This window comes from Heloderma suspectum, chromosome 1 (assembly GCF_057233095.1).
Source record: "Heloderma suspectum isolate Gila_16-S chromosome 1, 16-S_ref, whole genome shotgun sequence".
Lineage (NCBI taxonomy): Eukaryota > Metazoa > Chordata > Lepidosauria > Squamata > Helodermatidae > Heloderma > Heloderma suspectum.
In genome coordinates this window covers 69,120,914-69,144,483 of record NC_139458.1, presented here as the reverse complement: position 1 = coordinate 69,144,483, position 23,570 = coordinate 69,120,914, and the positions used below count along the sequence as shown (strand labels likewise).

At 43.9% G+C, this 23,570-nt stretch overlaps 2 protein-coding genes across 9 annotated transcripts; one reads left to right on the top strand and one right to left on the bottom strand.

Moving 5' to 3' along the window:
- Positions 1–738: 738 nt before the first annotated feature.
- Positions 739–11,543, bottom strand: LOC146357336 (protein-L-isoaspartate(D-aspartate) O-methyltransferase-like). Of its 3 annotated transcripts, XM_084845355.1 has the most exons (10): positions 11,496–11,543; positions 9,322–9,463; positions 8,304–8,408; positions 7,992–8,023; positions 7,235–7,339; positions 6,424–6,544; positions 3,691–3,776; positions 2,927–3,096; positions 1,963–2,082; positions 970–1,461 (listed from the first exon to the last, which is right to left on the bottom strand). In XM_084845355.1, the coding sequence occupies exons 2-9, from the start codon at positions 9,431–9,433 to the stop codon at positions 1,977–1,979; spliced, it is 837 nt and encodes a 278-aa protein (XP_084701481.1). In that variant the 5' UTR covers positions 9,434–9,463; positions 11,496–11,543; the 3' UTR covers positions 970–1,461; positions 1,963–1,976. The 3 variants fall into 3 exon arrangements, with proteins under 3 accessions (XP_084701490.1, XP_084701481.1, XP_084701498.1); XM_084845364.1 differs by lacking the exons at positions 970–1,461; positions 1,963–2,082 and adding an exon at positions 739–935; XM_084845372.1 differs by lacking the exon at positions 1,963–2,082.
- A 1,776-nt stretch (positions 11,544–13,319) lies between these two features.
- Positions 13,320–23,043, top strand: CCDC32 (coiled-coil domain containing 32). 6 transcript variants are annotated; one of them, XM_084845404.1, is made up of 5 exons: positions 13,615–13,672; positions 15,058–15,179; positions 16,535–16,790; positions 18,135–18,291; positions 21,650–23,043. In XM_084845404.1, the coding sequence occupies exons 3-5, from the start codon at positions 16,547–16,549 to the stop codon at positions 21,786–21,788; spliced, it is 540 nt and encodes a 179-aa protein (XP_084701530.1). In that variant the 5' UTR covers positions 13,615–13,672; positions 15,058–15,179; positions 16,535–16,546; the 3' UTR covers positions 21,789–23,043. The 6 variants fall into 6 exon arrangements, with proteins under 6 accessions (XP_084701509.1, XP_084701530.1, XP_084701522.1 ...); XM_084845396.1 differs by having other exon boundaries at positions 15,045–15,179; XM_084845419.1 differs by lacking the exon at positions 15,058–15,179 and adding an exon at positions 13,961–14,152.
- The last annotated feature ends 527 nt before the right edge of the window (positions 23,044–23,570 follow it).

The following is a 23,570-nucleotide window of genomic DNA, read 5'->3' as shown; positions in this document are numbered from 1 at the left end:
GGCCCCCTCGCGGCCGCGGCGCCGGAGCCAATCGCGCTCGCACCGCCGCCGTGACGAGTGAGCTCGGCGCCGGGGAAGAGCTGCCTCGCCGCCGCCTCTCGCCCCAGGCATGGCGTTCGCGGCGGCGAACGATAGCAAGGCCCAGATTAAAACAAAAACGTTACAGAAACACAATAACCCCCCAGCACGCAACTTGGTAGACATCTACTTCGTTTTTTACTAGACCGTCAAGGTCCACCAGCCGGCGTCACCTGCTAAACAGCGGCCCATGGCAGATGTACAGCTACAATTAAAGAACAGGGTGCCTCCCGGTACATAGCTCAGACCAAGAATTTGTTTTTAGTATCAGAATTGAGCTTGCAGTCTGTTTACACAGCTTTCATTGCAGAGGACTGATTTAGAAGGGATGGTGGGGCCTTCTTTTTGCTGTATTGAACAGTTCTGTCAGAAACGGATCTACTGAAAATTACCCAGAGATCTACCAGTACAGCCTGGTCTACCTTCTTTCTCCCCAAAGTGTGGTTACATATAAGCAAGTCCTACTGCAATTTATAAGCCTCTTATTACTTCATAATAAGTTTGAAGAGTCCATGGCACACTTAATACTTTCACTTTTTGGCACAGCACAAGGCCAAAACAGCCCTCAGTTGTCCAGTATTAAAAAGCAGCGAAGTACAGGCTTACAGCTATGTATGGGCTGTAGGGGAATGGGCTATTACATATAGTATCTAATAGCCCATATACTATCTCTCTTCAATCAGGGTAGCTGAATGAAACAACTATGACTAGATGCTATCACAAGCAGGTAACGCAAACAAGAAGGGAAGGGGTATCAGGATCATGACCTACTTGTGTTTACCTTGAGACAGGTGGGGGCTACTGATGAAGACAGATGATACAGTAGATAAATCCCAGTCTGATCCAGCAAGGCTGGTCTGTTTTATGAATGTAAGAGTAAATACAAAGGAAAGCAAAATCCAAGTTTATTATTTTATTAGATTGATTACAAACACAGCTTATTTCCAGTATGTGTTCTATAGTAGTAGACTATGGAAAGTATTTTCCAAGTTTCAGATGACCAAATAAGAAGTGGTTCCTTATTTCACAGAGTGCACAGTTACCTTGCTCAATTATTTCTTCCTCTTTACAAATAAAACCCTGTCTATGCAATTCTATGAAACAGGACCTGGACTAATACTAGTTGTTAGTGTTGAACCTATCAGGCTGCTTTGTTTCTCAATGCCAAGAGTTCTTGGGGTTAAAGGTAATGAGTAAATTGTTGGGCTGGCAAAAAGGCTTCTCCTAAATTTGTATTTGAGATGGCATCAAAAAGGTCCATTCAGAAAGCAGAGCCATGTCAGTTTGCATATACAGCATATGAATGCCTATTCCTTCCAAACGTAGTTTACAGGCTTTCCAAAGCTCCTTTACAAGTGTGTTAAGTTTTTTTAAAGTTCACCCCTAGAGAGAGAGAATTGACCGTTACTAACCATACATTAACATTTTCCCCCAAATCCAGTGTTCACACACAGCTAGAGGTGTGAAAATATTCCCAAAGATAATATTCCCTTGTCATGAAGAGTCTAGTTAGGAAATCAATGTTAAATGATGGTTCCTTATTTTGGACATAGCAACTAACATTGGTTTAAAGCCACAAGAAAGATAGAGGAGGGGCAAGGAGGGAGCACAGAGTCTCGGTGCTAAATTATCGTTAAGTAAGCCAGGAATTGAACATCTGAACCAAATAATTGTTAGTTACAGTTTAAAGGTATAGAAATAGTTGACAAGCTTTGTCAATTACAGTCCAGGAAAAAAAAAGTTTTAGAGAAGAAAAGTACAAAATGAAGTTAAGGAGCATCCTTGCAGAATGTGTTCACTTAGATTTGAAAAGATGCATGCAGTCCAATCTCATGCATGCTTACTGGAAAGTAAGTTCTGCTATTTTTAATAGGGCATACTTGCCAATGAGCATGGGATCACAGCATTAAATGAACAAAACAAATGATGCACCAACAAGATGCAATCATTTTGGCGGACTTGCAACCACAGTTAGAATGCTGTGTACAGTTCTGGTCACCGCACCTAAAAAAGGATATTGTAGAGTTGGAAAAGGGGCTGGAGCAACTCCCGTATAAGGAAAGGTTACAACATCTGGGATTGTTTAGCTTGGATAAAAGGCGAGTAAGGGCAGACATGATAGAGGTGTACTAAGTTATGCATGGTCTGTAGAAAGTGGATAGGGAGACATTTTTCTCCCTTTCTCATAATACTAGAACCTGGGGTCATCTGATGAAGCTAACTGGTGGGAGATTCAGGACAGATAAAAGGAAGTATTCCTTCACTCAGCGCATAGTTAAGCTATGGAATTCACTTACACAAGACATAGTGATGGCCACCAATTTGGGTGGATTTAAAAGGGGATTGAACAAATTCCTGGGGGAGAAGGCTATCAATGGCTACTAGCCCTGATGGCAATATGCTTTCTCCAGTACCAGAGGCAGTGTGGCTATGTACACCAGTTGCTGGGGAACATGGGTGGGAAGGTGCTGTTGCACTCATGCCCTGCTTACGGGTTTCTCGTGGGCAGCTGGCTGGCCACTATGAACAGAATGCTAGACTAGATGGACCCTTGGTCTGATCCAGAATGGCTCGTCTTATGTTCTTAATTTTGGCTACATTTTAAGAAGATATTGGCAATATAGCCTTATAAAGAACTCATGCTTTCTTTGAGTTTGTTCTGTGTTTCCCGAGACGTTCCCTATCTTTTCTTTACGGGAAGACAGAGTTTTTATAAATTTCATTACAGCAATGCCCAGCAGAGAAGGGGTGGGATTTTTTCACTAGTGTGTCATAACCTCACAAAAAATGAGCTTTTATCTAACAAAGCCTTGAACCACAGGAGGGTAGGAGCTTATTAACATTTTACCGAGGCCACTGTTTCTCCTTGTCTGTCAGAGGAACATATATCACCCCCATCAGATGCTTTTCCACAATCTGACCATCTTTTGTTTTGTCATATTGCATCATAACCTGGTTTCCACCCTCTGGACCAACTGGCAGAATTAGTCGTCCTCCTGGTTTCAACTCATTCAGCAACTGGTAAGACAAAAAAGGATCAGCAAGTTCAATAAGGCAAACTAAAACAATGATTGGACCCATATTTTGGCATACATCATGCAGACCCATTGAAATCAAGAGGTCTTAAGTTCATCACAACTAACTTAAGTCCCACTAATTTTAATGGTTTACTCAAAGTATGACTACATCTGGATCTATTCCATTGGAAAATGTGAAATGCAGTTTCCACATAAGAAAGGCAAACTAAACATTGGTATCCAGTTCCTTAGGAAGTGCAAGGGAAAAAAAGACTTGCTATTGTAACCCAGCTTGTTCTACATGAGGTTTCTGCCTGCTGAAGATTTCTATGAAAGATGCCAACAGTGAAATATATACATCTCATATTGAGAGAATATAGAGAGCCAGATTGCTAAACAAAGGATCATTGTTTATTAGAGGTCTCAGTAAGTAAAGCATTCCTCCCATTTTATCCATTTTAGCTCTTTTCTTAATGATTAGAATGTCACACATTTTGCATAGCAGTTTTCTAAGCTTTACAGATGTAATTAATGACTTTTAAAGGGTTCTAGCCAGAGTCGAGAGGCAAGAGAGATGGGTACATTTCTTTCTTACCGCCTTTGGAACTGTGGGTGCAGCTGCGCCAACATGGATAGCATCATAAGGTGCTTCTTCAGGATACCCCTTCCTGCCATCCCCAACTGTGGAGAGAGAATATGCAGTGAAGGTTGTTATTCAGATGGCAGCTTCTCCTAAATAGTTCTCCTCTGCCTCTCCTTTCACCTGAAATGTACATGCAGGAGAGACTTGCATTCAGATTATGTTAGCATTGGGGGTCCTAAACCTGTGTATGGAAGCCACAGTGAGAAGCCTCACAAGGAGAAAAAATGCTCCCTGATAATACCTGCCAAGCTAAATGGAACTGGGGGAAAAAACAGAGAAATGGTGGAAAAACTAGGCAGACTTCTAGATACTCAACAGCCATTATACAAGTATAACTTTTACAGCACAATCCTATCCATGTTTACTTGGAAGTAAGCATCAATGGGGTCAATCAGGCTTATTCCCAAGTAAGTGCGCATAGTACTGCAGCCCTACAGGTGCAATCCTATGGACACATACTCATGAATGAGCCCCATTGATATCAACCAAGCTTATTTCCATGAAAAATAGTAATTTGTTGTGTCGGGGGGAAAAAGAAGCTACTTAGGGCACAATCTTATCAACTGCACCCTCAATATCAGAAACCCCATACCTGGAGGCTCCAATCATTCCGCAAGGTGGAAGGAGAGCGGCAGTGATCTTCGCTTCCTTGTCTGCCTACCCTACTTTTTCGCTAGGGAGGCTTTTTTGCCCAGGTAGCGGCAGTGCTTCAGAAGGTGAGGGAAGGAGGCTGGAAGAAGCTCAGGAGAGCTTGCAACCTGGGCTCTCCAGTCTTCCCCCCACCCCCCATGCCTCTGTTTTCTCCCTCTACAAAGCCACTTTTCCAACCTCAGAGGAAAGCTGGCACGGTTCTTTCCACAGTGGCTGTGAGGAGGGAGGGGAGGGGGAGGGATCTGACTCTCCCTTCTGAGGTTGGAGCACTGTCTCTGACCTCAAAAGGGGGAATCCCCAGTATCCCATGGCCAAATTATCTAGGAGCCACAGCATTGCTTCCTTACTGCTATATAAACTTTACACCCCGAAACTAATACTTATTTCTAAGTATCTGTTTCCAAGTATAGCAGATTTGAATGGAATTTACCTCTAAGTACGTATAGAATCTCAACCTTATTCCAAAAATATGGTGCAATAAAAATACAAAATAGAAATAGCGCGACTGGGATGGGAGCAGCAAGGTTTCTGAAGTGAAACAAGAACAAGTCTTGGATTTGTACAGCAGATCTTCTCATTATTTAATCCAGCCAATTGCCTGCTAAGGCCACATATTTATCTCTCATTTCCTAACTCTCAACTTAGCTTTCACAGTTAATACAATTTCCACATACATTTTCAGGTGGCACAACTGGTTATTTAGTTCTATTTGTAGGTAATTTAAAAAGAACAAAATCATTATTTTGGTTTAAAATTAGTACCCCACCAAACGTGGCTTCGTGGAACCCTCAGGACAGCTAACAATGTTAAAATATTATCAGTTTAAGATACAAATTCATGAAAAATCCAAAATCAACAACAGCCAAGCAAAATACCTTTCTGACAAATAAGAAAATGAAGACTTCTGCCAGCTAGCTAATCATCAGTACCAGGCCTTTTACTGAAACAAAAAAAGGGTCTTTACTAACTTTCTAAACTAAGAACTGAGCTGGTCTGACAGGCCTCTTTGGAGTAGGAGGCCCACAATAAGGGTACCACTACATCAGGAGTAGGCAACCTGTGGCCCTCGGCCTAATTTCAAAAGCCCTTTGCACACAATCAGTTCAGACCTCTGGCAAGTGTGATACGTTCCTTTCCTGGCAGCCCGCTGAGTGGGAAGAAAGAGGGAGAAAAGAGGGTGGCAGAAAGAGCTCTGGTCTTTCCCATTGCTATCTTCAGGCCAGCTTACCACCAAAATGCAGCTCTCGACAGATTAGCCATGAGGGAATGAGGGCCTCGACAGAAAAAAAAAGCTGCCTGTTCCTGCTCTGTTCCTTGTCAGCATCAGTCTATACTCCAGTTAAGAAGGTAATCTGATCAGGACCACACAGGTGACTTCGGGGTATGGGGAGGGCACAAATGGGATGCAGAGTTCCCCCAGATAAACAGTCTTGGTCTCCAGTTTATGATAAACATAATTTGATCATTATATTTCAGCAAAATGTCAGTGAGGCAATATTTATTTATTTAATTTATTTATTTAAAACATGTGTATCCCACCCTATATCATTAAGATCTCAGGGCAGCGTACAGATAAAATCAATTTAAACAATATAAAACAATGAATAATTTGAACAGTTAAAAGCATATTAATCCACTAAACAAGCTAATACCAATTAGAAATTCTAAAACAATAAAACAGTTAAAACAGTGTGCAACTTTAGGGAATTCAATTAGCTCTCAAAGGCTTTGGTGAAAAGCCATGTTTTAACTTGGCACTGAAACAAGACCAACATCGGCGCCAATTGGGCCTCCAAAGGGAGGGCATTCCACAACCGGGGTGCCACAGCAGAGAAGGCCCTCTCCCACGTCCCACCATAGTGTACGTCTCACACTTTAGCAATAACTTGTTCATGTATCTTTAGAAAACCTATCTTAGCATTATTGCAAAATCAACACTGTTCTGGCTAAAGAAAGAAAATTTTCAAAAGTGGGAAAGCCTTCCAGCTTACCAGTACAGAAATTTGCTCCAAGGTTTCAGACTAGAGCACTCACCTAAAAGTTTTACTCGACCAGAGCTCAGCAAAGTTGGATCATCTTCCCTGACATTTTTGATGGATTCGTGAACCAGCTCTTCAATGTGTTCGATGCCCACTGCCTTCCCTGTAGGACCCACCTGTAGGAGTAGCCAGATGCACTTCAACCTGGGTTACTACTACAAATGCATTATTTTTTAGAAAACAGAGCGTTTCCCTTAGGAGGATTCTTGTACCATGCCTGGTCATTTTCTATCCAGTTACGTCTACAGCTAGTTTTAGAATACCTGAAGGACAGGCCTAGTAATACTGGTTACCTAGCAAATGAACAGCCTATTGGCATTTGTCTCTCTAACTATACCTATTATGCATTGTTCATGACCGTGGAATATGCTAATTGGCCAGTTCCAATAAAAGCGCATCTTACAGTACAATACCTCTGCGTTCCTACTCAGAAGTAAGTCTCTGCATGTTCAGTGGGACTCCCAGGATTTGCAGCCTCAGCCTACCTATTTTCAGCGCTAGCCAATTTATTTGGCAGGCTGGTGGAACAGTTTCAGAATTTTCTAGAGAGGAGTTTCTTCAGTTCATTTTTTTGATGTCTGTGTTAAAACTGAAAAGCGCTTTAGTAGATCCCTTTTCATTTACCAAATTTAGTATTTTACAACAGCCAAACAGTTATCGCAGCTGAAACAGCACCAAATATACCAGGTCATATTGACAGAATATCTGTTCTGAAGAGAAAAGCCTCACAAGTCTTTTTAAAGCAAAGACAGACTATTTCTTCTCCTTAAGGATCCCCAAAGAAATCCATGCTGCATCCTACTTACCATCCTAGCAAAGCAAGCTGTGAGGTATCCACTTCCTGATCCTACATCCAGTGCCTTTGCTCCTTCCACTAGCTGGTCCTTCAGCAACTCAAGGGCATGAGCATGCTGCAGAAACAAAGCAACGGCATTTCACACTTTCTCTGCAGCCATTTCTCATGATCCTCTTGCCCAAAGGTGACAAAGTGGCATGGTTAGATACACAATTCTGCTCAAGATTTAGAGGAGCCAGCTCCTTGATTACACTCCAGATTTACAAAATCCCTAGTCCGTGTGTTCTTACGCTTGTTCTCAGAGTACAACCAAAGGATCAGACAACAGTGTTTTTGTCAACTTGATCCCAGCTGATGTTTCAGCTGAAAAATTCCAGCACAAATTCAGGGCATTTTAATTTAATAGCAGGCACAAACAGGGCTTCTTGTTGACTTAGACCACTTATTTGGCCCATGAGGATGTTCAGCTGATGCTTAGCACTAATAATAATAATTTGGTAATGCCTCTAAGGAAGTGGGAGGACCAATAATAGTAGTACACATAGTTTGCATATATAAAGTTCCAGGTTCAGTCCTCTGGTTTCTCCAGTTCAAAGGTTCTCATGTAGCAGGACCAGACCTGGCAGTAATGGGCTAGTTGAACCAATGGTCTGATTCAATACAAGGGAAATTCATACATTTCTGGCCTTTGTGCTTCCTCTATTGAACTCTATCAATCCTGTTTAAAAGATGTGGACAAAAGTAAAAGCTGTGAAAGTATGTCTTACCATGTGAGGTGCACTGATTGTAGCCTTGTACCCTGAAAGAAATCCATTGATAAGTTTGCTTTGCATGTTAAGCACTATAATGATTTGAGCATTCACTATTGATATACTTCTCACTTCAGAAACCCCCCCCCCCTCTCTGTCTTCCTCCGCAATCCAAAGACTTAAGATTTCCTGCATTAAGTCTTCTTTACTATCTGTAGGCCATTTCAGTTGAATCAATGCCAAGGTACCAATCTGGGGTTTCAAGAGGGTCAAGCCACATACAGTGCAATATTTCTTTATTAACTGGCAATTATCTATGACATTTCTTACCAATTGACTGAGGAGAGTCCATATACGGAAAATACTTGATATAGTGGGCTCTATCTGTGGCCAATAACACATCATAGATGCGCTGAGACTTAATCACACCATTTTCTACAGAAAAAAAAAGAGGACAATAAGACAGTCAGTAGATGTAGAAGTTCATGTTCACCCTGAGATGGAGACCAGCTTATTTGGACAATTTAGCAACAGGCTGGTATTCAGGTCAGTAGCTGGGCTTCTGGTCAATAAGAAAAAAATGTTTTCTACAGCTTTGTGTAAAATTAAACAGTCCTGTCCCAAGGAAGGATTCCTTCACCAACTGTGTGACAGCTTACTGAATGCAACATACTGAATCTCCCACTATTCAGCTTCATTGGATGACCCCAGATTCTAGTATTTCCTCCCTCTCTCATAATATTAGAACCCTGGGTCATCCAATGGAGATTCTGGCAGACAAAAGGAACAATTCCTCACACAACACATAGTTAAGCTGTGGAATTCACTACTACAAAATGTGGTGATGGCTGCCAATTTGGACAGGTTTAAAAGATTAGACAAACGCATGGAGCATATGCTACTGCCTACTAGTCAAGATGGCTATATACGACCTCTAGTATCAGAGTCAGTACTCCTCTCAATACCTGTTGCTTCAGAACACGTGCAGGAGGATACTGTTGCACTCATGTCCTGTTTGTGGGCTTCCCATAGGCAGTGGCTGGCCACTGTGGACTAGATAGACTTTCTGTCTGATACAGCAGGGCTCTTGTATCTTTTAAACACACACACACACACACACACACACACAGAGTCTTGGCTGCAGTGAGTCAGCAGGTTTTTTGGAAGTGCTGGCCTGTCTGCTACACAACTCCCTCTCATTTAGGATTGTATGGTTATATTATTTTCTTTGGTATAACGCAGGATTTTTTTTTAAAGAGAGGCATATGAATAATTATGCACAATATCCAGATATTTCAGTAGCAGGTTTAAAAGTGGGCCCTGGATGGAGGTGTCTGACTGTACTTACTGTAAAGATTGTTGAGCAGTTCAGCGTATGTCTTTCCAGTTGAGGTCCAAGCCATGGTTCTTGTCAGCAGTAGTCCCATGAGCAAAGGAGCAAAACACAGCGTACAGCTCATCTCACAAAAATGTACAGGGGATTCCCAGGACTAACCAGCCGGTCATGGTGAAGCAGAGAGAAAAAGATTTTGTAGGACAAGATCATGTAACACCCTACAGAAACCAAATCCCCCACAAGCAGAATCAGCCAAGATTAAGAATAGATGCACAGATGTAGAAAAAAAAATAAAGGAAATAATAGAAAATACATTTGTTTCCATAATAAAGTATAAATAGTCTGGTTCACATGAATAGAAGTGCCATTTGTGCCACATGATTTTAGCAAGTGTTATTTTTGCAAAACAAGTACAGTTGGATTACAGCAACACATTTTACGTAAGGGTGCTGTTGAAGACAACACAGAAACTGCAGCAAGTCTGTTGACGGGGTCCAGAATAGATCATATTTTCCCTGTATTGAAACAACTCCACTGTCCCATTAAGTTTCCAAACTCAAATCAAAGAGCTGGTCTTAAACTTTAAAGCTCTACCTTGCTTAGGACCGAAATACCTGTTGGACCGCCATCTCCGACATCAATATGCCCATCTACTGAGATAGTCATCTGAGGCCTTTCCCCAGGTACCCCTGCCATCTGAAATGCAGCAGGTGTGGGTGACTGGAGAGAGCCTTTTCAGCTGTGGCTCCTGATCTCCCTGTGGCTCCAGGGAGGCTCACTTGGCACCCTTGTTAATGTCATGTAGACATCAGCCTAAATGTTTGCCTAGGCTTATAAACTGCTAACATTTGGTGTTTTAAAACAGTAAAATCAGAACTTCTCTATTTGAATGACTGTTGCTGTTTTGGTTTGATGTTTATAGGCTTTCTTTTAGAATTTCTATTTTTTGTTATTGTACATTCACTGGCCCCTTCATGGATCACTGCCTTGTTGTGGTGAAGGGGCTTGCATAACTCAGTGAAGCCATAAGCTATGCCGTGCAGGGCCACCCAAAACGGACAAGTCATGGTGGAGAGTTCTGACAAAATATGGTCCACTGGAGAAGGAAATGGCAACCCACTCCAGTATTCTTGCCAAGAAAACCCCATGGAACGTATCACAAGGCTAAAAGAGATGACGCCGGAAGATGAGCCCCTCAGGTCGGAAGGTGTCCAATATACTACTGGGGAAGAGCAGATGGAATTTCCAAGTATAGCATCACGGATGCAATGAATATGGACTTGAGCACACTCCGGGAGAGAGCGCAGGACAGGAAGGCCTGGCATGCTATGGTCCATGGGGTCACGAAGAGTTGGACACGACTGAACAACTGAACAACAACAACATTCATTGTATCTTACTAGGGTAGCTACCCTGGGAACATAAGTCTATGCTGAAGGTGTGGGATATAAATTCTGTAAGTACGTGAGTATATACACACACATTTATGCCTCTCCTTTCCACAAAATGTCCAAGGTGACAAGTATAAACCAATACAAAAGTAACAAAATTAGAAGAGAGCCAATTGTTAAAGCATTTGTTATCAACACATAACAGGAATTTAAAAACTACAGAAAAAATAGAGAAACATTTGGGGAGGGAGGGATAGCAATTGGGGTGACGGCGGTATACTAACAAGCTCTGTAAACTTATTTGCAAGGAAGTGGGACACCATGTTCAGTCGCCGTCAGTAGCCACAGCATTCTGGATATCGGGGTGCCCCATGGGCCAAATTAGGCCCACAGGCCGGAGGCTCTGCACCCTTGGCCCATATGCATAACTATGGCGGGAGGAGTGCTGTTAGCCACGTCGTCCATCCCCCTCTTCATGATCTCATGTCATGGGGCAGAGAACTCGCAAGCTAAACGCTGCCACCAGCTCCTCCCGCTCCCAGGAAAGAGAACTAGCAGCAGAGCAGCCGTCCCCAACCTGGCGTCCTCCAGATGTGCTGGACCGCAACCCCCAGCATTCCCAGCCAGCATGGCCAATGCCATGCTGGCTGGGGATGACGGGAGTTGTGGCCCTACCCATCTGGAGGCCACGCAGTCGGAGACGGCGGCACTAGACCCCGGCTCCAAGAAGGCGGCTCAGGCCAGGGCGACCGCCGCCCCCTTCCCCACGCGCGGTCAAGCGGCAGGGCGCCTCACCTGCGCAGTCGCACCACGTCCTTCCGGACTCGCATTCTAACGCGCCCCAGCCCCCCTCGCAGCGGCTGCGTCCTATTCGCTCTTCGAATGCAGGGGGCGGGGGAGAGAAACCAGCTTTGACGCTGTTACGTAAGAGAAAAGAAAAAAAGACGGCGTCGAATTTAACTACGCGAAGCCGCCTCTTTTTATCTAAAGAGACCAGCTTAATTTTTTTTTTATCAAGGGACCTTTCACTTCCGGCTCCGATTAGGACTCTCCTATGTGGGGACAGTGGCCACAAGACTGGAAAAGGTCAGTTTACATTCCAATTCCAAAGAAGGGCAACGCCAAAGAGTGTTCAAACTACCGCACCATTGCGCTCATTTCACATGCCAGCAAGGTGATGCTCAAAATCCTACAAGCTAGGCTTCAGCAGTATGTGAACCGAGAACTACCGGAAGTACAAGCTGGGTTTCGAAGAGGCAGAGGAACTAGAGATCAAATCGCCAACATTCGCTGCATCATGGAGAAAGCAAGAGAATTCCAGAAAAACGTCTATTTCTGCTTCATTGACTATGCTAAAGCCTTTGATTGTGTGGATCACAACAAACTGTGGCAAATTCTTAAAGTGATGGGAGTACCAGACCACCTTACCTGTCTCCTGAGAAATCTGTACGAGGGTCAAGAAGCAACAGTAAGAACCAGACATGGAACAACCGATTGGTTCAAAATTGGGAAAGGAGTACGACAAGGCTGCATATTGTCACCCTGCTTATTTAACTTATATGCAGAGTACATCATGAGAAACGCCGGGTTGGATGAATCAGAGGTCGGAATTAAGATTGCCGGGAGAATTATCAACAACCTCCGATATGCAGACGATACCACCCTAATGGCAGAAAGCGAAGAGGATCTCAAGAGCCTCTTGTTGAGGGTGAAAGAGGAGAGTGCAAAAGCTGGTTTGAAACTCAACATTCAAAAAACAAAGGTCATGGCATCTGGCCCCATCACTTCCTGGCATATAGAAGGGGAAGAAATGGAAGCAGTGACAGATTTTACTTTCTTGGGCTCCAAGATCACCGCAGATGGTGACTGTAGCCATGAAATTAAAAGACGCTTGCTCCTTGGGAGGAAAGCTATGGCCAACCTAGACAGCATAGTAAGAAGCAGAGACATCACCTTGCCGCGTCTAATCAAAGCTATGGTTTTCCCAGTAGTAATGTATGGCTGTGAGAGCTGGACTATAAGGAAGGCTGAGCGCCGAAGAATTGATGCTTTCGAACTGTGGTGCTGGAGAAGACTCTTACGAGTCCCCTGGACTGCAAGGAGGTCAAATCAGTCCATCCTAAAGGAAATCAACCCTGAGTGCTTATTGGAAGGACAGATAATGAAGCTGAAGCTCCAATATTTTGGCCACCTAATGCGAAGAGAGAACTCCCTGGAAAAGACGCTGATGCTGGGAAAGACTGAAGGCAAAAGGAGAAGGGGACGGCAGAGGATGAGATGGCTAGATAGCATCACGGATGCAATGAATATGAACTTGAGCACGCTCCGGGAGAGAGCGCAGGACAGGAAGGCCTAGCGTGCTATGGTCCATGGGGTCACGAAGAGTCGGACACGACTGAACGACTGAACAACAACAACAACAAATGTGGGGACAGGGTGATGAAAGTACGTCTAAGTGAAAAAATCTAAGCGATGCCGAGGCAAAGTTGGAGGCTCCTTTTCGTTCCTGGGCTTTGAAATATTCACGCCGGCCTATATCTTCCCTCTCCAACGTTATTTTTCCTCACTGAACGAGGCTGCTCCTTCATTGCCCATGAGAATAATACTCGTGCTCAGCTTTTGTTTTCCCTCTAACCCTGCCTGCTTTATTTGAGGTTTTTTATTAGGTTCTTTTATTTCCACCGTCCTAGCCCCTCACATGGATGATTCCTTCCAAGGGCGATTGGAAACCGGAAGTCTCGTTAGAAAACCAGTAAGTCTTCGTCCCCCTGCTCGCCCACCGGGTTTAGTGGTGATTGATGTCTCCCTCCTGCCTGTAGTAGCAGAAAGCTGGGGCCGAAGCCCCGCCCTGTTCGCTGATTGGCCACTTTGGGGGCAACCCTCGGGCTCCCGCTACCCGGCTGACTGAGCCTTCGGCCCTTTGTGGACTCTTAAAGACGAAGGAGGGGGCGAAGCGGCGTTCGCTGTTCCAGGTAGGGGGAGAGACGGGGCAGGAGGACGCCAGCGCGTGTGGGGGGCCGCCTGGGGAAAGGCCCGTGCAGGTGCAGAGGAATCCCCGCTGGCGGCCGCCTGGAAGGGCCGCCTGCCTGTCGCCTCCTCTCGAGCTTTATGCAAAGCGCCGTTCCTAGGCTGGCCCGGGGTAGCACCGCCAGCCCCAGCCCCGCTGCCCGGGGATGCGAGGGGCGCGAAGTGCTCGTGCTGCTCTTACCTCCCAGCCCGTAGTTCCCACAGCCCACTTTTTCTTTGAAATGTTTTTACAGCTCTCCGAGTTAGCCTGTCCCAGCCTGGTGCCCTCGAGATACGTTGGACTACAACTCCCATCCTCCCCATGAGAATGCTGAGGCTTGTAGTGCAACACCTCCGGAGGGCAGTATTTATCTGGCGTGCAATCCTGAACCCTCTATCTGCTTTACTTGGATTGGAAGGACATCCATCCTGTCTCACTGATTTCAGTAAGGCAGGAAAGTGTGCATAGGATTGGGAGCCTTATCTTCACAACTGTCCGTAGAAGTAGACTGGGTTGCTGTCTTTCCCCCAAAGCCAACTTGTGAGGGCTACACACCAATTAAAAGATAGGTCCCCGTAGTTTGCTATCTTGGCTGTAGGCCATATGAGAATAAACATATGTACAGAACACGGATAATGAAGACGTTCACATCCTTAAAATGCCCTGTCACATGAGTGTCTAGATGGATTTATCTCAATCCTTCTGAAATAGCAGATATACTGTCTTAAATTCTAGCTCCCCAGTAAACACAACAATACAAGTGGGACCTGCAACAAAATGTTGCAGTATGCAGTCGGCCGCACCCATTTCCATGGTACTCCATTCCATTCTCCCTGGTTTTCCAATGGTCAGTTTACATTCTATGCCTACTGAGCATGCCTAATCCTCATTGGCATTTTGGAGGAGAGGTGCAAAACCCCTTTAGGGTTGGTTTATTTACCCTTGTAAAGGTCTTTAGTACTTCTGCAAGACTTGGGGTTTCCCCAAACCTGCTGGTGCCTCCCTTTTGTGTGTGGATGGGGCCATTTCAGCTATATAAGGATCCACCCTCAGAGAATGAGTTTGCTATTAGTATGGACCAGTTAGCCAAATCTGACAATCTGTTTATGGATTGCCCACTATTTTCTAGACATGCAGCCTTCTGTCTTATGTGAACTGGCCCTGATTCTTATGGTTGATCAGACATTTAAACCGTTTAAATTCTCCCATTTCCAAACCAAACATACTAGGTGTTAAAGAACATTGGTAGTACCACTTGGTGATGCTTAAAGTCTTGAAGGTATAAAGAAATGCATGTTGGGATTTTCTCAGATTTACCTTGCAATAATTCTTTCAAGCCATTCTCTGCAGGCATGGGACCAAATAATAGATCTGCTCTAGATATTTTCTAGAAGGCCATGCCAATGCTGTGTGTCCGTGTGGTGAAAAGGACAGCAGTGCTTCTCAGCTACTTGCCCAGGTAGTTGATCCAGGTAGGGTACTTCACTAATCCCCACTACCCTATCAGCTACCTATTCATACATTCACTGGCATTAATCAGAATTTTGTTTTAACTGCACCTTTGATTATGCAGTAGAGTCCTATATTAAAGAACAAATCACTTCCTGTCCCGTTTTTCATAGGTGGGTATTAGCAAGGTACTCTACTAGAGTGCCTTAAAAAAATAGTTTATTCAAGGGACAACATGATCCTCCAATACAAAACATTGAAATGTTAATCACTAATACAATTTATGTCAACAGCATGAGCTTTGGGAACAATTAATAAAATACATAGCATAGAATCCAACTAGTTTACCTCTGTTGACAGAAAGCTTCTGTCAGTGGAACAGGGGGCGGGGGGGGTGAGTTTCAGTGATTCTTCTTCCCCTCTCTGGCCTTGTTCCCAAATCTGCCAGCATGGTTTTCTAGGAGTTAGAAAGAAAAACTGACCACATTGGGGCAATAAATTCCAACTTCAAGTATAAGCGGATGGGATCTGAGCTAGCAGTGACTGACCAAGAAAGAGATCTTGGGGTTGTGGTGGACAGCTTGATGAAAATGTCAGCCCAATGACATTTGGCAGCTGTGAAAAAGGCAAATTCCATGTTAGGTATAATTAGAAAAGAAATTGAAAATAAAACTTCCAAGATCGTACTCCACTTACACAAATCGATGCTGTGACCACACTTAGCATATTGTGTACAGTTCTGGTCACCACCACACATAAAAAAGGATATTGTAGAGTTTGAAAATGTGCAGAAAAGGGCAACTAAAATGATCAAAGGGCTGGAGCAACTCCCCTATGAGGAACCGTCACAGCAGCTGGGATTGTTTAGCTTAGAAAAAAGGCGAGTAAGGGGGGACATGATAGAGGTGTACAAAATTATGCATGGTGTGAAGAAAGTGGATAGCAAGACATTTTTTTCTTTCTCTCATAATACTAGAACCTGGGGTCATCCCATGAAGCTGATTGGTAGGAGTTGCTCGGTAACATGGATAGGAGGGTGTTGTTGCACTCATGTCCTGCTTGTGGGTTTCCCATCAACAGCTGGTTGGTCTCCGTGTTAACAGAATGCTGGACTAGATGGACCCTTGGTCTGATCCAGCAGGGCTCTTCCTACTTTCTTATGTTATGTTATGTTCTGCAGTTAGGCCAATGTTTTAGGTGTCTAGATTTTTCCAGGTCCTCAGCAGCCACTTGAGAAGTTAAACTTCTCATTAAAATCCCCTGGAGAACTAAAAATCTACAGACTTCTCATCTTTGTGGGCTAAAAGGGAAAGGAAATATGTAAACATATGCACTGTGTTATGCAGCTCATAAGCCACACAGTGTATCTTTTTTTCAGGATTTCTCCATCATGATCATGATTGAAAGTGTTGACTCCATCGTCACTATTTCCAGCCAGGACCTCTGGGCTGAAATCTGTTCATCCCTTCCAGATCCAGACCAGAATGAAGAGTCAAGCAATGCATTTGCAGATTCCTTTGCAGATTCTTATGTTCACAAAGAGGGTCAGAATGAAGTGCTGGACAATTCTTTCCAAGTGGTCATGAAACCCTGGGCACCACTAAAAGATTCAGAGGTCTATTTGGCATCTTTAGGTTAGTATATTGGGAGCTCTTGATTTGGGGGAGTGGTGGCAATCGATATTCTAACCACGTGTTCCCCAACCTGGCACCCTCTGTACATGTTGGACTACAACCCCCATCATTCCCAGCCAACATGCTGACTGAGGATGATGGGGGCTGTAGTCCAGGTTGAGGAAAGGTGCCCTAACCTTTGAAAACAGTGTACTGCATGTGATTATTACTGTAACAGTCATTTACAACTGGGAAAAAATGATTCCACCTATATGTACTTGATTGCTACTGACAGCCCTTTGTTTCGTGAAGAACTAAAGAAACAAGGATGTATTGTAAAATGTATTTAATCCCAAGTAGTCTGTTTAGAGCCAATGGACCTGATCCTCAAATAAGTGGACATGGTCTAAAGAAGTGTTTCTGTGAGCTTGGTTCATTTTTTATGTAAGTTACTCATTTCCATCTCTTCTATATATTTTCGGACATTTTTGAGACTTCAAAAAGATTCTACATTGTATTTTTAAAGACTGTTGGAATGGTAAGAGTAATGTGTTCACTCTCCCCCTGCCCCCCCCCCCCAAGATTTAACAGACAATGTGAGAGAAAAAGAGAAAATATTTGTGCCATTTTATCTAATTTAATATACCTGAATGGTATTCTACATCATTGTCTCCAATAACTTGTGTGCAGAGTGAGAGGAATATAATTCATCTATCATCCAACTGAGGAAAAGAAAAATGCAACTGAATTTCCAGAACTAGAATATAAAGAGTTCCAGTACACCTCTTGCTTGTATGTTCTGCACACAATAATATCAGTTGATATTCTTCTTTCAAATATTTGTAGGCATCACGGTGAGCCATGATCCCTCAAATACAATACAATACAATGTGCTTCTGCTGCTTATTTAAGTATAAATGTGGATTTGATGCCCAGGCATTTTGGGTCACATTCTTAGTGTGGGTTCTGGAATGGGAACACATGAGGGCAGTGAAAGATGGTTCACTGAGCTGTTGCATGCAGGTGCTATCCTCCGACAAAATTAAACTGAACAGAAGTCAGGACATGAAGGAGAAATCTCTGGATATCACACTATGGTAAAATGGATGCTTTAAATTAGGGGTGAGGAACATGTGGCTCCCCAGATACTGTTGGATTGCAAGTGCCATCATCCCTCACCATTGATTGCACTGGCTGGGGCTGATGGGAGTTGCAGTCCACCAGTATTTGGAGGGTCACACGTTTCCCACCCCTAATTAAATGGTGATTACAATGGTTGAATGGGAAATTCCTAAATTTAACTTGGCCACTTGTTTTCATTTTGGCACAGGGAAGCATTCTTCCTTTGTTTGATTCTTTCCCTAGAGAGAAGATTAATGAGGATAAAGGGCTTGTCTCAGGAAGTGACCTCCAAAGATATGCTGCACACACTTTCTCAGGCTAAAAAAGAATGCTGGGACAGGTTTCTGCAGGAGAAGTCTGAGTCTGACTTTTATATGGAGGGAATGGAATCCGATGAGAGGTAATAATATGCTGTGAGGATCTTATACATATGGTACCTTCAGCATGTATGTCTTATAGAAGTGTCAGGTATTATAGGGGAAAGTGTCAGGTATTATGGCCTGGGGCGGGCAGCTTATGGCCTTCCAGATGTTTTAGGCTACAGCTCCCATGATCTATTACCACTGGCTATGTTGGTTCCAAGTTGCCTACCTCTTATTATCGGCTGTTCTGGGGCTTAATTTAAGGCAGGGCTCACACTTGGCCAAGGAGCTGTTTTCAGTGCCTGTCCTCAGTCAGCCCTAGATACAGTACAGTGTGCTTCCAATCACATACAGAGTGCATTCCTTCCTCACTGAGTAACCACAGTCCCTTTGCAATCTCACCTCCACACATCTGAGATTGGGGAGTAAAGTTTGCAGTCGGGGTGATGAAAGGGTGGAATCATTCCAGATCCTTTCAGTACATGCTTAGAAATGAAGTGGGGATTCCAATTTGTTCTGATAATTTTGACTGTACAATGAAGAAATTGGTGGTAAGATGAATTTTTTTCTGGATTGGTTAACCTCTAGTGCAAAGTTATAATATGTTTAGGGGGGTTAATAGGGCTGAAGTGGTGTGGAGAGATTCTGTGTGTTCTCCTTTCTTAAAAAGAAACTTCATCAGGTGGTCTGGGAATGATCCTCCAGAAATACACTGTACCAGTGCTCAAGGTTCTGCAATGGCTTGTTAGAGCCTTCTAGGTCTCATCCAGAGTGCTATTTTTGACTGATGGTGAAGTCTTTAGCACATTAACCGCTGCATACCATTCAGACATGATCTCTAAATGATACCTTTCTGAAGGGCATCTTTTGCACACCAAGTTTGACTGGACTTTTGTTCCACAAGACCTCATGGCAGAATAACTCCTTCTCTGTACCATGTTACCATGCTTGCTCTGGTCATGCACTCTGTACACAGCTGAGCCAGGTTTCAGTATTTGAGGAATAAGCCTCTCAGAAACAATGGACGACTGGGATAAATTTAGCCTGATGGTAAGGGAGCCTCTTCCCTCTGAAGCCCCTGGCTCTATTCCTGCTGGGTGGACAGGCTATCCTGTGTAGAAAACTCCCTGCATGTAGAAAATGAGTTCACTGGGGAACTGTTTAGCCTAGTCTCTGTGCTAGTTTTCGTTGCTGTTGTTGTTTTAACATCAGGGATGGGCAATTTGGGGTTGAAAGGCTGCACTGAAGGCTGTGGAACCCTTCGGGGGCCACATGGGTAGAGGTAGGTGGGGTGGCAGAAGGTAAGGCCAAGCCACACTCAATTCATAGCCATAAACCCATACACACCCATTCACTCACACTCACCGTTCTCACACACACATACACACCTGATCAACTGGGCAGTAGGGATAAGTGGGCGGGGCTCCATGGACCCCGTGGAAAGCGGCCAAGGGCCGCCTGCAGGCCACAGGGTGCCCATCTGTGTTTTACGCAGAGGCGCATTTGATGCACCCATCTGCGCTCCAAAATTGTACAGTCTCAGAGGGATGGTATCACATGACTTGCTGCACCAGTAGATGTTCCTGTACTGTTTGTTGTCTTGCATTGCACTGTATTTTATTCTTTTAAATGTTTGTATTATATTTCTGCGGCATTTTAGTCTTTTAACTGTTTGTAATCTACCCAGAGAATATTGGTTATTAGGCAGATGAGAAATGTAATAAATAAATATATTCTTCAGTAGCCGCTCCGTCATTTTAGTCCATTGCCGTTGGAGATTAGCCAAAGCCTGAACATTTTCTGAAGCTAGCACAAGACTTCTCGTTCAGGGGTTATTTTAATTGACTATATAGTGCTCATTATGTTAACCTTTCTGTTTTCTCTCTGGCTTTCAACCTGGCCCATGCCCTCGGGCCTGTGAGCTACAAGTGAGCACACATGCGTTGAGCAGAAACTGCTTGCCCATTTTCAAACCACTTTGCACACCTTGAAGGCTTTTGTTCAAGAGAGCAGAAATAATGAAGAAGCCAGCAGCTTCTGTACTGCAAAGCTTAGCTCTGTAATTCCTGTTTGATTTTGCTATGCGGTTGCTGCATCCCTCTTGCTGGGGAAGCCTAATGAAGGACTGAACTGCCTTGGCTCGTGAGAGCAGCGGGCCTTCTTTCCTGACTCTCTTTCCTGGAAGATGTTGCACTACGGTCCTTTGGGGCAGGGGTGGGCAAACAGTCTACTTGTTTTATGCTTGAACCCCAGGCTCCACCAAACATAGCCTGGTGTGAACGACATATACTTGGGAGGTAAAAGAATTCTGAGCCCAGACATTTCTTTTGAGTGCCAGAAGTGAATGGAGCTGACAGTCCTTCCATACAAATATCCAATCCTGTTTCCCCCAAGCTTTTTTCATTTCAGCGGTGTTATTTGGAGCATGGGGAGGAATTTTGTTACTGCTGTTGTTAAACAATTGGGAGTCAGAGAGCCTTGCTGATCTACTGCAAATCACCCAGAGATCTTCCAGTAGATCCAGATCTGTTTCTGCCCACCCTTGCTTTCGGGGAGATGTCCTGACTTGGGATTTGAAGTTTGGCATAGCCCCTTGAATGTGTCGTTAGATAAGGGTGCTCAAATCATTTCGGCTTCCTTTTAATTTTAGCTGCACTCTCACTAACTGTTGGCAGTCCTGCTTTCTTGAGTAATTGCTGGTGGTCAACAGGGAGACTGATGGTGCAATCCTATACATGTCTCCTCAGAATTAAGCCCCATTGAATTCAAAGGGACTTACTCCCAGGTATGTGTGTACAGATTTGTAGCCTCAAGTGAGGATTATGGTCCCTTGCTAGATGCACATTATTTATTTATTTATTACATTTATATCCCATCTTTCCTCCAAGGAGTCAAGGCAGTGTACACAGTTCTCTGCCCCATTAAATCCTCACAAGAACCCTGGGAGACTGGCCCAAGGTCTCCCAGTGAGCTTTATGGGTGAATAGGGATTTGAAGTTGGGCTTCCCCAGTCCTAGTCTGACACTCAAAAGGCCACTCTATTTCCTATAGATCAGCCTTCCCCAACTATACTCGCTGGGGGATTCTGGGAGTTGTAGTCCAACACATCTTGAGGGAACTATGTTGGGGAAGGCTGCTATAAATAGAAGATAGTTGAATATACTTGGTGAGGGCCTGGATTGGTTTTCTTATTTAGGGCACAATCCTATGCATGTTGAGACAGAAAAAATTCCTACAATCCCCAGCACTCCTCAGCCAGCAGGGGAACATGGCTGGTTGGGGCATGCTGGGAGTTGTAGGATGTTTTTCTATCTATACATGCATAGGATTGTGCCCTTATTCATTTTTTACTGCTACCTTCTGTTTTAAGCTGTCTTTTCTACTACCTTCTCTCAGCACCCTGGAACACTTGAAGCGGTGGCTACAGCCTGACAAAGTGGCAGTCAGCACCGAAGAAATACAGTATCTGATTCCCCTTGAAGCTCGTGTAGAGAAGCAAGAGACTGAAGAGGAGTCTATGGCCGGAGAACAGTGAAATGTGTCTGGACTTTTCCTCCAATCTGGGGGCTGGCAGAGTTTGTGTTTAAAACAGCAAAAGGAAGGAACTGCCAATATTTGTTTGAACTAGACCTCAGATTTCCCCCACCCCACCCTTCACTGTACTTTCTGTCTTGCAGTGGCTATTCCAGTTTGAAGTTATATATTGTCACAGATGTAAAGTTAGACATATGTAATCTGCTAAGATGACTGAACATAAAGGTAGTGGATGCACACTTTGGTTAATGAGGTGGACTGGAGTAGGGTATGCCAGTTAAGAGTCTGTTATTCGCTTTGTTTTGCTACCTTTTATTACTACTTTGTGTCCCAAGTCATTCCCAGAGCATTTTGTTCTGTTGCATTTGAAGGGCTTGTATGTGCACTGATCCTTTATATTACACACTTTGGCCTAATTTGCCCGCTGGCTGTAATCCTGCCTTGAAAAGTGTAGAAGACTGGACTTTCAAATTCCAGTATATGGAAACGTATTTTAACATTCCTTTCCTTACAATGCATAATTCCCTAAGACAGCCTTCCCTAACCGGGTGCCCTCCAGATGTTTTGGATTTCAACTCCCATCAGCCCTAGCTAATGGTCAGGAATGCTGGAAGACGTAGTCCAAAACATCTAGAGGGCACTAGGTTGAAGGCTGCCTAATGTATTCTTTGTAAGGCTGAAACAACATGTGACCTGCAGTCATGCGTATCTTTCCCACAACTCTTTTTAACTCAAAGGGTGCCTGGATCTTCTCCCCAGTGAAGTGAAAAGCAGATGGTGGTGCAATTTTGTATTCAACACCACCACCACCACCATTGCATTTAATTTTTAAAAACACAAAAGTCTTGGGGGCAAGATGCATGCCACTGCATGGTTTATGTAGATTCAGCCTTAGATAGATGAAGCACCTTCTAGGGGAAAAAAAATCTGTTCTGTGTTAACACTGTTATTTTTGTCCTCACAAAGGAACAGGTTTTGAAACCGAAACTGTGATGCTTATAACCTTGTAACCTTGAATTTAAAACCGTTCTGGAATTGCTTTGCTTTGCTTTATCATTCATGTTAGCTATGGACTGATGTTATGATCTTCCCAATAATCTTTTAAGTTTCTAGCCAGTAAGTATGTATTTGTACGCATGCTTTCTTCTTCACTCTCTTGCTGCTGATTGTATTCTGAAACAATCTGGAACAAAATCTGGAACAATTTGTTGGAATAAATAAGACGACATATAAAATGAATGCTGAGCTGAAATAGGAGGATGTGTTGCATTAACATTTTCTCCCTCCTCTCTGATATATGCCCCCCATTGCACTGATTTTGGTGGGTGCAAAAGGGGGTGAAAATGTTTGTCCTCTAGCCACATACCCTGACTTCAGTGTATCTACCTCCCCTACTCCATGGCCACTCATCCCCGACTGCCCTCCTTGATACCCGTTTTAGGGAGCAATCATATGGTTGTTTAGATAGAAAAAAGTCCTACAACTCTCACCATGGCTAGCTGGAGAATTCTGAGAGTTGTAGAACTTTTTTGTGTGTCTAATGATGCATAGGATTGCACCCAGAAGGAGCAATATTATGGCCCCAAGACAGTGTGTGTGTGTGTGGGGATAGGATAGGTTGGATTCCCAGATCTGCTGTCTCCGACCTTGGAGCAAGGAATCGGAGAACCGACTCCTCCGCTGACCCGTTGCAGCCAGCACAGAAAGAACTGCACTGTCCACCCTCCAAGGTCAGAAAAGCGACCTCGGAGAGGGGGAAGGGGGTGTTTTAGTGGGCAGGGAA

What these genes read in the sequence shown, in the direction of transcription:
- LOC146357336 (XM_084845355.1), bottom strand. Translation starts at nt 9,433, where the DNA reads ATGAGCTGTACGCTGTGTTTTGCTCCTTTGCTCATGGGACTACTGCTG. An exon ending in ACTGCTCAACAATCTTTACA is followed by an intron (nt 8,409 to 9,321) that starts GTAAGTACAGTC and finishes TTTTTTCTGTAG; the next exon opens with AAAATGGTGTGATTAAGTCT. An exon ending in CAATCAGTGCACCTCACATG is followed by an intron (nt 7,340 to 7,991) that starts GTAAGACATACT and finishes TTGTTTCTGCAG; the next exon opens with CATGCTCATGCCCTTGAGTT.
- CCDC32 (XM_084845383.1), top strand. Translation starts at nt 13,399, where the DNA reads ATGGATGATTCCTTCCAAGGGCGATTGGAAACCGGAAGTCTCGTTAGA. An exon ending in GAAGTCTCGTTAGAAAACCA is followed by an intron (nt 13,453 to 16,534) that starts GTAAGTCTTCGT and finishes TCTTTTTTTCAG; the next exon opens with GATTTCTCCATCATGATCAT. An exon ending in GGTCTATTTGGCATCTTTAG is followed by an intron (nt 16,791 to 18,134) that starts GTTAGTATATTG and finishes TTCTTTCCCTAG; the next exon opens with AGAGAAGATTAATGAGGATA.